This window comes from Notamacropus eugenii, chromosome X (assembly GCF_028372415.1).
Source record: "Notamacropus eugenii isolate mMacEug1 chromosome X, mMacEug1.pri_v2, whole genome shotgun sequence".
Taxonomy (NCBI): domain Eukaryota; kingdom Metazoa; phylum Chordata; class Mammalia; order Diprotodontia; family Macropodidae; genus Notamacropus; species Notamacropus eugenii.
Window position 1 is genome coordinate 52137649 of NC_092879.1, and position 14900 is coordinate 52152548.

The 14900-nt window shown below is 52.6% G+C and overlaps 2 protein-coding genes across 16 annotated transcripts in view; one reads left to right on the forward strand and one right to left on the reverse strand.

Annotated features, from left to right (window-relative positions):
- Positions 1 to 13813, reverse strand: part of LOC140515485 (fibrous sheath-interacting protein 2-like) — a 100047-nt gene extending 86234 nt beyond the window's left edge. For 4 of the 7 annotated variants that reach the window (XM_072626215.1, XM_072626220.1, XM_072626219.1 and 1 more), the window contains exons 1-2: positions 13444 to 13811; positions 3942 to 4067 (exon numbers count right to left, since the gene is read on the reverse strand). In XM_072626215.1, coding sequence (XP_072482316.1) covers positions 3942 to 4067; positions 13444 to 13542 — 225 coding nt within the window. In that variant the 5' untranslated portion in view covers positions 13543 to 13811. Of the gene's footprint in view, positions 1 to 3941; positions 4068 to 13443 lie in introns of all 7 variants that reach the window. The other 3 variants (XM_072626214.1, XM_072626213.1, XM_072626216.1) reach the window with 1 other exon arrangement.
- Positions 1 to 14900, forward strand: part of LOC140515491 (uncharacterized) — a 497421-nt gene that overhangs the window by 38332 nt on the left and 444189 nt on the right. The gene's annotated exons all lie outside the window — the stretch shown is intronic.

The following is a 14900-nucleotide window of genomic DNA, read 5'->3' on the forward strand; positions in this document are numbered from 1 at the left end:
TCTCTCTGGTCTCTCCCCTTGTCTCTCTCTGCCTCTCTTTTTCTCTATCCTCTGTCTCTGCCTTTCTTTCCTTTTCTTTCTCCTGTCTCTCCTTCTCTGTCTCCTCCTCTCTGTCCTCTGTCTCCTTCTCTCTCTCATCACTCACCTTTTCTGTCTCTTATATCTGTGTCTCTCATTCTCTCTTTTTCTATCTGTCTCTCTCCTCTGTCTCTCCCTCTCTTTTCCTCTCCTCTCTTTCTCCTGTATCTCCTCTTTCTCCTTCCATCTCTCCTTCTCTCTCTCACATTCTCTGCCTCTCCCTCTCTCTCTTTCCTGCTCTCTGCCTCTCCTCCTGTCTCTCTCCTTCTTTGACTCTGCCTCTCTCCTTCTGTCTCTTCCCTCTCTCCTTCTCTGTCTTTCCATGTCTGTTTGTCTCTTCCTCTCTCTCTCCTCTCTTTCTCCTTCTCTGTCTGTCTCTCCTCTGCCTCTTTCTCTCTTCTTCTCTATCTCTTTCCTTTTCTCTCCCTATCTCTGTCTCCTCTCTCTGTCTCCTTGTCTCTATCTTCTTCTCTATCTCTCTCCTTCTGTCTCTCTTTGTCTCTCTCTCGGTCTCTCTGTGTCTCTATCTCTGTCTCTCTCTCTCACGCACATACCCCTCTAAGGATCAAATCTTCAAGTGAATGCTACCCACATCTGCAGTAAGAACCACAATGTAAATGCCACCATCATTCTGTTCACTTGCTAGGAAAGCTGTGATTCATTTTCTGGCCCCACTTGTAAATCAGCCTATTACCAAATGATGTGGGGTTTTTTCACTAGCAGGATGGTGGTGGCGGTGGGTCACAGAGGGTCCTTGGTGGGGGAAAGACAGAAGGAATGAGGTTTCAGGCTCTTCTCCCTTGCTTGCCCAGCAGCAGCAGCAGCAGCAGCAGCAGTCAGACTGTGGAAGATACAGTAAAGGGGCAGTCCTTGCCTGCCTATCCCACTTTCTGGACACCCTGAAGCTTAGGACCCAGCGATGGCAAGTGCAGAAGCAGCTACCCAGTATCCAAGATAAAAGGAAGGGGGTGGGATAAAATTGAAATTTTTTTAAGCACTTGGCTTTGGTTTTAGATTTCCTTAGTTGGGTTTTTAGTCCCCTGGTCGGCAACAGCCCCCAATTCACTACCAAACTTTCAGTGAAAATAAAAGAGGGGACATAATTGAGGACTATAGTCCAATTCACAAGTAAGAACTGATATAAATTGCAAGTCACTCTGGGAAGGATAACAATAATAAATGCAGCAATTTGCTGACAGATCTCTCCTTTACTTAGTTCAAAACACTGGTTGTGACAAGGCTATATTTTGTCTTAAGACTAATGACAGACATATTTAGTGAACTAATGTCCTGTCAATATGGTGCAGCTATTGCCAGATCCATCAGATTAGGATCACAGGCTATATGGCAGTTGTCAACTGAAATAATTTGTTTCCTTGAACTGAGTGAGGTCTCCTTACTTTATTACTGTCATTATTGCCTGACACTCCTGGCTTTCAATTCTAATAACTCACATTTCTTTTTTTTTTAATTTTATTTTAGACTCCAACACCAGAACACAAATACAGAATACAGAAAGATCCAAAAATATATTATAAGCTTAAATATAACTCACATTTCTAAAGCACTTTAAAGTTTACAAAGCACTTTTCCCACAGTAATCCTGTACAACAGGTACTGCATTATTATCTTCTTGTATTATACTGTAATATCATTCCATTACTGTATTACTCTTACTGCATTACTATCATTTTACAGATGTAGGTAATGAGACTCAGGATAACTGGCTTACTCAGGGTTATATAGAAAATATCTGAACTGGAATTTGAACCCAGGTCTTTGGACATCAAGTTTAGTACACTTTCCCATTAGCCAAGCTACTTCTTAAATCCTCGTCAGCCACATGCTAGTTTGAGGCAACTGAGGACTCTTCATGTTTTGTTCAATTGTAAGTTTCATTGTAATAGATCTTAAATCGAGACCTCTTGTCATGCTGCCATTTTCCTACCATCATGAACAGCCAATGTCGGATCCTTTTTTGTTCCCTGACAGTAATTATGAAGATCAAATGAGATAATATACGCATAAAGTGTTCTATCTGCTAAATACCCTGGGAAGACCCTAGGCAAATCATGATCTAAATGTAAATTAAGGGCCACAGTGTAGGCCAGTGGGAAGAACTTTGGCTGAACATCAGAGTCCTTTGTTCCTAATTTGAGTTCTTTCACTATGACCTCAGGACTCATTAAGAGCCAGAAAGCATAGTGGAAAGAATGTTGGATTTGGGGGTCAAATGTAGGTTCAGGTCCTAGTTCAGATGCCTACTAACTGTGATACCAAGAAAGTTACCTCATTCCCTGAGCCTGAAAAACTGAGATAATAATCCTTGAACTCTTTACCTTACAAGTTTATTGGGGAAAAAGTGCTTTGTAAACTCTAAAATGCTAGAGAAACGATGGTTACTATTTAGTCCAATCCCTTCCTTTTATAGGCAAGGAAATTGAGGCTCAGAGAAGTTAAATGATTTGTCTGAGGTCACAGAGTTAGCAAGTAGGAAGTCTGGACAGAAAAACTAGTATTTCTCTGATAAATAATAGCTAACAAAGATGCAAGGGCTCACAAAGCACTAGATGAACATTCTCTTGGTTGATCCTTACACCATTCCTATGAAGCAGATGCTGGGGGGGGGGGGCAGTACCCTTTAGTCCTCAGTGACTAAAGTGAGCAGCTTGCAACTGTCTACTGACAGGCAGCCTTTGCAGTTAGGAAGCTGGGAAAGGCTGCTCTTGACTAAGTGGTTCTGTTGATGCAGATGGAGGCTGGTTGCCTGGAGACCATCAGAACTTTGAGGCTGAGTTCTGGGCACTGGGCAGTTAACCTCATAGAAAGGATATGGGTGCTGAGCATTAGGTGGGATGGGAGAGCTCTGCTCGGTCACGTGACCACAACTTGTGGATTAAGAGTCTTTTTTTGACTGGGAGGAAGGTGGTCTTGCTCACTTTATTACAGTCATCATTGCCTGACGCTCTTGACTTTCAATTCTAATAACTCATATTTCTTTTTTTAAATTTTATTTTAGACTCCAACACCAGAACACAAATACAGAATATAGAAAAGAACCAAAAATGTATTATAAACTTAAATATAACTCACATTTCTAAAGCACTTTAAAGTTTACAAAGCACTTTCCCCACAGTAATTGCACTATTACCTTATTGCATTATATCGTCATATTATTCTTTTCTACTCTAACTTTAGGATGGGCCTGAGGAAGATAAGATCAGGGTGTCGGGATGCCCTGGGGCTGAGAGGTGAAGGACAGAGGTTTTGTATGAACATTCTAAGTCTGCCTAGGGTATTTAGCAGTGTTAGATAGTTGTGTGCCTGCCTACTTGCTCTGTTTATTAAGGGTTACAAAGTGCTTTATCTCATTTGAATCTCAGGACATTCCTGAGGAGGAATGCTATCACTCCCTCTGTTTTACAGACAGAGAAACTGAAGTTCAGAGAGTAACTTGTCCAAGGTCACAAAATTATTAAGTATTTGAGGTAGGACTCAAATTCTGGTCTTTCTTACCTGAAAGAAGAAAAGATTTTCTCGTAATACCTAAATTAAATAATCAGATCTGAAGAAATAAAGCATCAATTGTATCTGATTCTTTGAATTACATGAGTTTACCGGAGGCTTTACTGGAAATAGAGTTTAAGTAGTTTTCCTAAAATTCCAAAGAAACCAAGGAGGGTTGACAACCTACACTTCCTATCCCATGGTTTGATATTTCCCCCAACTACCACACCTGATTTTACTTTACGGCTCATGCTAGGTGGCACAGTCAGTAAGCGGGGATCTCATGACTGGCACATCATCTCTGGACTGGGTTTGGGAAAGTGCCTGTTTGCCATTATTTATAGAAATGATTTTACCTTTTCATTTAAATTTGTCGTGTAGAATAAAGTATTACTTCCTGGGATCAGAGGCAGCTTGACGCCAAGAGGCAGATCCAGCAGTTGAGCAGCTCCTACTCCTTGAAACTGCATTTTGTGGGGGACCTGTCAGAAAAGAATAGTCTTAGTGGATGGTTTGTAGAAGAAATGAAACATTTGGCACTTCAGTGAGCTCCCAGTTCTGAATGCATCATGGTATCAGGGGGCATACGTACAATCAAGTCTTAGGAAGCGAGCAGAAAGGGCATCGAGTACAACCTCCATTCCGTGTAGGAATCCCTTTTACTGTGTGTAGGGGGGGGAGTACAGCCTGTGCTCGTTAGAGGACATCCAGGCCAACCTCCCACCAAGAACAGCAACACCTCATATAGCATTAGTGGGGTGGGAGGGATCATCTGGCTTTCATTTGGTTACTCTCTGGACCTGTCCCCTGGTGAGGGGCTTCCCTTCACAGCATCCTTGATGGGTATATGTCATCCCCACCATTTCTCCAACACCAGGAGGTTCACTACTTATGGGAGGCAGCCCATTCTAACTGCTCATCTTAAGTTTTCAAAAGAGAGTATCAGATGCAGCTGGCCTGGCTGGGGCAAGGGGAGCAGCCTCTCAAACCAAGGCCCTGGAAGTGCTCATGGTATGAGCAGGGGAGTCCTAGCCTCAGACTGCAGCTACATCTTCTGTCCCTTCTACACTCATTACAGGCCTCTACAGTCAAACAGTACTAGAATGCTGCCAAATAACTAGAAATGGTCGTTTTAACTTAGTTATATTAGCAGGAGATTGGGTGCTAAGGGAGGTGTCATTTTCTCTGGTCTACTTCAATATATTTCGGTAGGGTCTGATTACTGCCTAGGATGAAAAATCTCCTAACTACACTTCTGGTCACATCCCTAATTGAACATGTTCAGTCTTGTTCTGTGGGCCATACTGGCCATGGGGTTTTCTTGGAGTGGTTCACCATTTCCTTCTCCAGTGGATTAAGACAAGCAGGTTAAGTGATTTTCCCCAGATCACACAGCTAATAAGTGTCTGAGGGTGGATCTGCACTCAGGTTTTCCTGACTTCACTGAGCCACCTAGCTGCCTCCTGTAGAACATGACACTTTTCTATAAAGGGAAGGGGCAATGAGACATATAGCTCACACAAAGAATTATAATCTAAGATTGAAAGACTGAGGCTTTGCTGGTTTTCCCTTTGGTGGCTATAATTTTATTTCCCCTTTCTTTGTGGGTGTGAACATGTTAGTCCATCTGTCAGCATCCCCCACTCAAGTGGGACTGCCTGGGCAGGCTGGGCCAGGCTACTTGTGGACAGTCCAACTTGTTCAGAAGTTTGGGCTTACAATGAGTTGGAATCTGACTCTGCCACTTTTACCCATTTTCCCCAGTTCTGTCCTCTAGGGTCAAGTTGGCAGCCCTGCAGACATCTGAGGATAGGAATCATTTGTTCCACTTAAAACTGTTTCCTTTCTCTAGGCTAAACACCCCCAGCTCCTTCAACCTAGCTTTGTCTGCCAGGGTTTCCAGCCTAGTTTAAGCTATACTTATAGGATGGGTATCCTCTACCAGATTCCTGAAAATCTCCAGTAATGTGGGGACCTACTATTTCATTTTTAGACAGTTCTGATTGTGCGCTACATGCCTCTTTCACAGTAGGGGTTCCACATTATGGGAATGTAGGAATTAGAACTGGAAAGGATCTCACAGATCACCTAGTTTATACCCTTCATTTTATAGATGAAGAGACAATTTAGAGGTATGGGGAGAGACTGAGGGCAGACCTTGGACCAATGGGCAGAAGATATCAACTCAGTGTATGGGAAAATTCCTTAACTATGAGAGCGGTCCAATACTGGGCCGCACGGGGAGGGGAGGTCCTCTGGCCGAGGCAGAATGACAACTTGGACTGCTTGAGAGAGAATTCTTGCTCACTTATGGATTGGGCTAAATGGGCCATGAAGAGCCTTCCAGTTCTAAGATACTTGGTCTCAAAATAATGAAGTGACTTGGGAGCTTAGTAGGACTTAGAACTTGAAAGTACCTCAGAGAGACAAATTGAGGCCTAAGTCCCTGCAGAGATCAACAGTCCCAGAGAGGTTAAAAGGGACATCAGAAGCAATCAAGTTCAATCCCCTGATTTTACAGGTAAAGAAACTGAGTCCCAGGGAGGGAAAATAACCCACCCATGATTACACAGCTACTAACTGGGCAGATCTGAACTCAGGACCTCTGACTCCAACTCCAAATCTCTATAGATGCTGTAGCACCACCAGAATGGGGGGGAGGGGGTGATCCTGACCTTCCCTCAGTCTCCTCACCTCTTCCCTTCAGGCCATTCCTGCCACTCCTTTTTACTGGCCCACTCACACCACTAAAATGGCTATGGAGCCCAGGGGACCACGAGTGGGGCCCAAGGCAGTTCAGAGTGAGGTTAGACAGTGGCTAAGGCCCTGAGCATATGGCTCCCTGGGTTTGGGTAAGCCTTTGGACCAGGGCTGGGGACTTTCAGGATTTGGGTGGGAGCCTTCCAGGTTAGGAGGGGTGCTTTGGAGGTTTGGGGGCAAGGCCTTCAAGGTTTGGGGACCCCTCATGCTTTGGGGCAGGACCTTAAAGCTTGAGGCAAGGTCCTGGGGCCCAAGGCAGGACCTTAGAGATTTGGGGTGGGGCCGTGGAGTTTGGGACAGGGCCTGGAGGAGGGCCCTTGGGATTGGGGGAATCCCTGGGGCTTTAGGGCATGGTCCTAGGGCCACAGGTGTGACTCCAGGTGTTTTGAATAGTGCCTTCAAGGTTTGGGGAGCAGGGTACTTGGAGTTTGGGGGGGCATAGGTTTTGGGGAAGATCTTCAGCATTTGGGGGTGGACTCTCATATTGGAGACCTCAGTTTGGGCTTTGGGGCAGAGCTTCAAGGTTTGGGGCAGATCTTCAGGGTTTGGGGGTGGCCCCTCAGACTGAGCTTTGAGGCAGAGCTTTGAGTTGTGGGGAGGGCCCATGAGGTTTTGGGGCAGCCCCTCAGTTTTGGGGGACCTCAGTTTGGGCTATGGGGCATAGCTTTGAGTTTTGGAGAGGGCCTGCGCAGTTTGGGAGGGCCTGTGGGACTTGGGGGCAGCCCCTCAAGTTTAGGGGCCTCAGGTTGGGCTTTGGGGCAGAGTTTTGAGATTTTGAGTGGGCCCATGAGGTTTGGGGGAAGCCCCTCAGGTTGGGGGGGATCTCAGTTTGGGCTTTGGGCAGAGCTTTGAGGTTTGGGGAGAACCCATGGGGTTTGGGGGCAGCCCCTCAGGTTGGGGAGCTCTCAGGTTGAGCTTTGGGGTAGAGCCTCGAGGTCTGGAGAGGGCCTGTGGAGTTTGGGGGGTACCCACTCTGGTTGGGGGGCCTCATGTTGGGCTTTGGGGCAGAGCTTTGAGATTTGGGGTGGGCTTGTGGAGTTTGGGGGAAGCCCTTCTGGTTCGGGGGGGCCTCAGGTTGGGCTTTGGGGCAGAGCTTTGAGTTTTGAGGAGAGCCCATGGAGTTTGGCGGTGGTCCCTCAGATTAGGGGGACCTCAGATTGGGCATTGGGACAGAGGTTTGAGGAGGGCCTGTGGGGTATGAGGGTGGCCCCTCAGGTTGGGGAAGTCTCAGGTTGGGCTTTGGGGCAGAACTTTGAGGGTTGGGGAAGGCCCATGGTGTTTGGGGGGCCTCTCTGGTTGAGGGGGTCTCAGGTTGGACTCTGGGGTAGAACTTTGAAGCTTGAGGAGGGCCTGTGGGGTTTGGGGGCAGCCCCTCAGGTTAGAGGGGATCTCATTTTGGGCTTTGGGCAGAGCTTTGAGTTTTGTGAGAACCCATGGGGTTTGGGGGTGGCCCCTCAGGTTGAGCTTTGGGGCAGATCTCTGGGGTTTGGGGAGGGCCTGTGGAGTTTGGGGGCAGCCCCTCAGGTTCAGGGGCCTCTGGCTAGGTTTTGGGGTGGAGCCTCAAGGTTTGGAGAGAGCCCATGAGGTTTGGGGGACACCCCTCAGAGTGGGCTTGGGGCAGAGTTTTGAGATTTAGAGCGGGCCTGTGGTGTTTGGGAGCAGCCCCTCTGGTTGGGGGGGGGGGGCCTCAGGTTGGACTTTGGGATAGAACTTTGAGGTTTGGGGAGGGCCTATGGGATATGGGGGTGGCCCCACCAGTTTGGGGGAGCCTCAGGTTGGACTTTGGGGAAGAGCCTCGAGATTTGGGGCAGACTTTTGGGATCTGGGGGTGACCCCTCAGGTTGGGGGACCTTAGGTTGAGCTTTGGGGCAGAGCTTTGAGTTTGGGGGAGGGCCTGTGAGATTTGAGGGTGGCCTCTCTGGTTGGGTTTGAGGAGGGGCCTGGAGGGTTGGGGAGGGCCCACGGGGTTGGGGGCAGCCCTTCAGGTTGGGGGGACCTCAGATTGGGGATTGGGGCAGAGATTTGAGTTTTGGGGAGGGCTCATGGAGTTTGAGGGTGGCCATTCAAGTTGGAGGCCTCAGGTTGAGCTTTGGGGCAGAGCTTTGAGGTTTCAATAGGGCCTGTGGGTTTTGGGGGCAGCCGCTCTAGTTGCGGGGGCCTCAGGCTGGGCTTTGGGGCAGAGCCTTGAGGTTTGGGGAGGGTCTGTAGGGTTTGGGGGCAGTCCCCTCAGGTTGGGCTTTGGGCCAGATCTTTGAGGTTTGAGGAGGGCCCATGGAGTTTGGGGGCAGCCCCTCAGGTTGAGCTTTGGGGCAGAACTTTGAGATTTGGGGTGGGCCTGTGGTGTATGGGGGTGGCCCCTCAGGTTCTGGAGGGCCTCAGTTTGGACTCTGGGGAAGAGCCTCGCAATTTGGGGCAGACCTTTGAGGGTTGGGGGTGGCCCCTAAGGTTGGGCTTTGGGACAGAGCCTCAAAGTTTGGGGAAGGCCTGTGGAGTTTGAGGGTAGCCCCTCTGTTTGGGGGACTCAGGCTGAGCTTTGAGGCAGACCTTTGAGGTTTGGGGTGGGCATATGGAGTTTGGGGAAGCCTCTCTGGGGGTATCTCAGGTTGGGCCTTGGGGCACAGCTTTGAGGTTAGGGGTGGGCCTGTGGAATTTGGGGGCAGCCCTTCATTTTGGGGGTTCAGTTTTGGCTTTGGGGAAGAGCCTTGAGATTTCAGGAGGGCCTGTGGAATTTGGGGGTGGCTCCACAGGTCGAGGAACTCAAGTTGGGCTTTGCAGCAGAGACTTAAGATTTGGGGGGTGTGGCATTTGGGGGAGGCCACTCAGGTTGGGGGACCTCTGGTTGGGCTTTGGGGCAGAGCCTCAAGGTTTGGGGAGGACCTATGGGCTTTGGGGGCAGCCTCTATGGTTTAGTGGGCCTCAGGTTGGGCTTTAGGGCACAGCTTCGTGGTTTGAGGAGGGCCCATGGGGTTTGTGGAGGGCCTGTGAGGTTTGAGGGCAGTCTCTCAGGTTGAGGGGGCCTCAGCTTGGGGTTTAGGGCAGAGATTTGAGATTTGGGGTAGGCCTGTGGAGTTTGGGGGCAGCCCCTCTGGTTGGAGTGGCCTCAGGTTGGGTTTTGGGGTGGAGCCTCATGGTTTGGTGAGGGTCCATGGGGTTTGGGGGAAGTCCCTCAGGTTGGGGGCGGTTCTGAGTTAGGGCTTTGGGCAGAGCTTTCAGGTTTGGGGAGGGCCTCTAGGGTTTGGGGGCAGCCCCTCAGGTTGGAGGGATCTCAGTTGGGCTTTGGGGCAGAGTTTTGCGTTTTGAGGAGGGCCTGTGGGTTTTCGGGGGGGCCCCTCAGTTTGGGCACTTGAGCAGCGCTTTCAGGTTTAGGGAGGGCCTATGGGGTATATGGGTGGCCCCTCTGGTTAGGGGGGGTCTCAGGTTGGGCTTTGGGGCAGAGTCTTGAGATTTAGGGCAGACCTCTGTGGTTTGAGGGCCTCAGGTTGGGCTTTGAGATGCAGCCTCAAGGTTTGGGGAGGGTCCATGGGGTTTCAGGGAAGCCCCTCACATTGGAGGGATCTCAGGTTGGGCTTTGGGACAGAGCTTAGATGTTTGGGGAGGGTCTGTGGGGTATGGGAGTGGCCCCACCAGTTGGGGGGCCTCAGGTTTGGCTTTGTAGCAGAGCTTTCAGGTTTAGGGAGTATATTTGGGGTTTGGAGGCAGGGCGTGAGGTTGGGCTTCGAGGTCTGGGGAGGTCCCGTGGGGTTTGGGAGCAGCCCTTCAGGTTGGGGGAGTCTCAGGTTGGGCTTTGGGGCAGAACCTTGATCTTAGGGGAGGGTTTGTATGGTTTGAGGGCAGACCATTAGGTTGGGGGGGCATCAGGTTGGACTTTGTGGCAGAGCTTTGAGTTTTGTGGAGGGCCTGTGGGGTTTCAGAGTGGCCTCTCAGGTTGGGCTTAGAGGAGGGGCCTCAAGGTTTGTGGAGGGCCTGTGAGATTTGGGGGCAGCCCATCAGGTTGGGCTTTAGGGCAGAGCTTTGAGATTTGGGGTGGGCCTGTGCAGTTGGGCGCAGCACCTCTGGTTGGAGGGGCCTCAGGCTGGGCTTTGGGGTAGAGCCTCAAGGTTTGGAGAGGGCCCATGGGGTCTGGGGGAAGCCCCTCAGGTTTGGGGTAGTGTCAGATTGGGCTTTGGGCAGAGCTTTGAAGTTTGGGGAGGGCCTATAGGGTTTGGCGGCAGCCCCTCAGGTTGAGGGGACCTCTGATTGAGCATTAGGGCAGAGCTTTGAGGTTGGGGGAGGGCCTGTGGGGTATGGGGGTGGCCTCTCAGGTTGGGGGGGATTTTAGGTTATACTTTGTGGCAGAGTTTTGAGGTTTGGGGATCGCCCATGGTGTTTGGGGGCAGCCCTTCATTTTGGGGGGCTCAGGTTGGGCTTTGGGGAAGAGCCTCAAGATTTCAGGAGGGTCTGTGGGGTTTGGGGGCAGCCCCACGGTTTGGGGACCTCAAGTTGGGCTTTGCAGCAGAGCCTTAAGATTTGGGGGGGAGTTGGGTTTATGGGTGGCCTCTCAGGTTGGGGGACCTCCAGTTGGGCTTTGGGGCAGACCTTCAAGGTTTGGGGGGAACCATGCGTTTTGGGGGCAGCCTCTAGGGTTGGGTGGGCCTCAGGCTGGGCTCTGAGTCAGAGCTTTGACATTTGGGGCAGATCTTCAGGGGTCTGGGGGGTGGCCCCTCAGGTTGAGGGGCCTTAGGTTGGGCTTTGGGCAGAGCTTTGAAGTTTGCATAGGGCCTATACGGTTTAGGGGCAGTCCCTCAGGTTAGGGGGACCTCTGGTTGGGCATTAGGGCAGAGCTTTGAGTTTGGGGAAGGGACTGTGGGGTATGAGGGTGGTTGCTCAGGTTGGGGGAGTCTTAGGTTGCGCTTTGTGGCAGAGCTTTGAGGTTTGGGGACAGCCCTTCAGGTTGTGGGGTCTCAGGTTGGGCTCTGGGGCAGAGCCTTGATGTTAGGGGAGGGTTCATATGATTTGAGGGCAGCCCCTTAGGTTGGGGGAGCATCAGTTTGGGCTTTGGGGCAGAGCTTTTAGGTTTGGGGAGAGCCTGTAAGGTCTAGGGGCAGCCCCTCAGGTTGGGGGGGCCTCAGGTTGGACTTTGTGGCAGAGCTTTGAGTTTTGGGAAGGGTCTGTGGGGTTTGGGGAGGGCCTGTAGGGTTTGGGGGCAGCTCTCAGGTTGGGGGGGCCTCAGGTTGGACTTTGTGGCAGAGCTTTGAGTTTTGTGGAGGGCCTGTGGGGTTTGAGGGTGGCCCCTCAGGTTAGAGGGGATCTCATTTTGGGCTTTGGGCAGAGCTTCGAGGTTTGGGGAGAACCCATGGGGTTTGGGGGCAGCCCCTCAAGTTGGGGGGCCTCAGGTTGGACTTTGGGGTAGAACTTTGAGGTATGGGCAGGGCCTGTGGGGTATGGGGGTGGCCCTACTGGTTGGGGGGGTGTCATGTTGGCCTTTGTGGCAGTTTTGAGTTTTGTGGAGGGCCTGTGGTTTGAGGGTGGCCTCTCAGGTTGGGCTTTGAGGAGGGGCCTGGAGGTTTGGGGAGGGCTAGTGGGGTTTGGGGGCAGCCCCTCTGGTTGGAGGGAACTCAGGTTGGGCTTTGGGGTGGAGCCTCAAGGTTTGGAGAGGGCCCATGGGGTCTGGGGGAAGCCTCTCAGGTTTGGAGTGGTCTCAGGTTGGGCTTTGGGCAGAGCTTTGAGGTTTGGGGAGGGCCTATGGGCTTTGGGTGTGGCTCCTCAGGCTAGGGGGACATGGGGTTGGTATTTGGGGCAGTGCTTTCAGGTTTGGGGAGGGCCTGTGGGGCATAGGGGTGGCCTCGTGGGGTTGGGGGAGGGTCTCAATATGGGCTTTGGGGCAGTGTTGAGATTTATGGCAGACTTTCAGGGTTTAGCGGTGGCTTCTCAGGTTGGGGGGGCCTCAGGTTGGGCTTTGGGTGGAGCCTCAAGGATTGGGGAGGGTCTGTGCTGTTTGGGGGCAGTCCCTCAGGTTGGAGGGACCTCAGGTTGGGCTTTGGGGCAGAGATTTGAGTTTTGGGGAGGCCCTGTGAAGTTTGGGGGCTGTCCCTCAAGTTTGGGGTACTCAAGTTGAGCTTTGGGGCAGATCTTTGAGGTTTGGGGAAGGCCTGTGGGGTTTGGGAGCAGCCCCTCTGGTTGGGGGGACCTCAGATTTGGCTTTGGGACAGAGATTTCAGATTTGGGTTGGGCCTGTGGAGTTTGGGGGCAGCCCCTCTGGTTGGGGGGGCCTTAGATTTGGCTTTGAGGTGGAACCTCAAGTTTTGGAGAGGGCCTGTGGGGTTTCCAGGAGTCCCCTCTTGTTGGAGGGGTCTCAAGTTGGGCTTTGGGCAGATCTTTGAGGTTTGGGGAGGGCCAGTAGGGTTTGGGGGCAGCCCCTCAGGTTGGGGGGACCTCAGGTTGGGTTTTGGGGCAGAGTTTAGATGTTTGGTAAGGGCCTGTGGGGTATGGGAGTGGCCCTCCTGGTTGGGGGGGGCATCCGGTTGGGCTTTGGGGCAGAGATTTGAGTTTTGGTGGAGGCCCTTGGAGTTTGGGGGCTGCCCCTCAAGTTGGGGGTCCTCAGGTTGAGCTTTGGGGCAGAGCTTTGAGGTTTGGGGAAGACTTGTGGGGTTTGGGGGCAGCCCCTCCAGTTGGGGGAACCTCGGGTTGGGCCTTGGGGCAGAGGTTTGAGGTTTCTGGAGGGCCTGTGGGGTATGGAGGTGGCTCCTTAACTTGGGGGCCCTCAGGTTGGGCTTTCGGGCGGAGCCTCGAGCTGTGGGCGGGGCACCCCAGGGGGCGGCTCAGGTTGGGCTTGGGGGCGGAGCCTCGAGCTGTGGGCGGGGCACCCCAGGGGGCGGCTCAGGTTGGGCTTGGGGGCGGAGCCTCGAGCTGTGGGCGGGGCACCCCAGGGGGCGGCTCGGGTTGGGCTTGGGGGCGGAGCCTCGAGCTGTGGGCGGGGCACCCCAGGGGGCGGCTCAGGTTGGGCTTGGGGGCGGAGCCTCGAGCTGTGGGCGGGGCACCCCAGGGGGCGGCTCAGGTTGGGCTTGGGGGCGGAGCCTCGAGCTGTGGGCGGGCCCCGCGGGTTCTGGGGCGGGCGCTCACCTGGCCGCACGGCTGGCTGTCCCCCGCCAGGTGGCTGGCGGCAGTCTTGGTGGCGGCGGCATCCGCAGCCTTCTTGCAGGCGCCCAGGTAGAACTCCATGGCTCCCTAGGGCGGGATCTGGGGCGGGCGCAGTGTCCCCGCCTCCGTGGCCGCCTTTTCCGCCACTCTCCGGACCTCGGCCGCCCCCTGGTGCTCCTTCCCTGGCGCCCAGGTCGCTCCGTCTCCTCGCCGCTCCCTCCCCTCCCTGAGACCGGACTTCAAAGCCGGCTCGCTGCCTTGACAACCGTTCTTAATCCGGACGAGAGTTCCAGACACACACGTTGCCTGGCAGCGAGGAAGCAGCCCCTCCCCTCAAGCTCAATGGGGAGAGTCCGCGTACGTACGTACGTGGGTACGTGGGGGGGAGGGGCGGGGAAGGCTGAGGCCAGATGAGGAGGAAGGCGGGGGGGGCGGGGAAAAAAACGAAGGGTTGGGACTGGTGGGTGTCAGGAATTGGGAGGGGTTCCCTTAGGGGGCCAGTGCAAAAACTCATGTGCTTGTTCTAAGCAAGACCCCCCTTCTGAACAATACAAAGCCAAAGTCATCCAGCGCCTGGACCAGTTGCCCTTGTTTCCCAAGGGGTCAGAAGGTTTGGATGGGGAACCCCCCCCAGACGAACCCCTGCTGGTCTCCCGGATCCCAAGCGTCCTCCCTCAGACCAGAAGGAAGAAAGGGCCCTGGGAGGCTGCCAGAGGTTCACGGGCTCTTCGCTCTAGGGCTGCGAGGCAGAGGCTGCCCTCCGGCCCAGCCCCCTCATTCTGCAGAAACAGAGGTGAAGGGGCGGTGCAGGAGAGTTTGGTGTGTTCTTTACAACCGTGGGCCTTAGGCTTTGGGCACTTGGGTGTCTCTCAAGGAACTTCATCCGGCCCAGCTGTTTTTAGTTACTTCTTTTGTGTTGATAAGCATTGGTTTCTGAAATAGTTCTAACTTCCAAGTGAGTGTCTGATACTGTCCTCCGAAGCCATCATCCTTTTTAAGAATGTCATTTATTCTTAGCTCTTTGACCCTGAGCAAGTGAGTCACTTCAACCTGTGTGCCTCCGTTTCCTCCTCTGTCAAATGAGCTGGAGAAGGAAATGGCAAACCAGCAGCTCTGAAAAAAACCCCAAATGCTGCCAAGAACCGTAGGACACAACTGTAAAACACCAGCACCAACAACTCATTTTCAGAAAAATGCATTTCTGGGTATCCCAAAGCACCAGAAATCCTTACCATGGAGAGGTTGTTGTCCTGTCCGATCCTACTGGTCACTCCAGGGAATCAACGTAGTGTAGAAGTGAGCCTGGGATCTCAAAGGGATGCTAGTAGAGCCCAAGATCTTCTAGGCCTGAGTGGGGTACACATATACTCTTTTGAGGGGAGGTTTCGGGTTTCTTTCAAAGTAAAAGGATAATTATTGGAACCTCCAAAGAGAGAGAG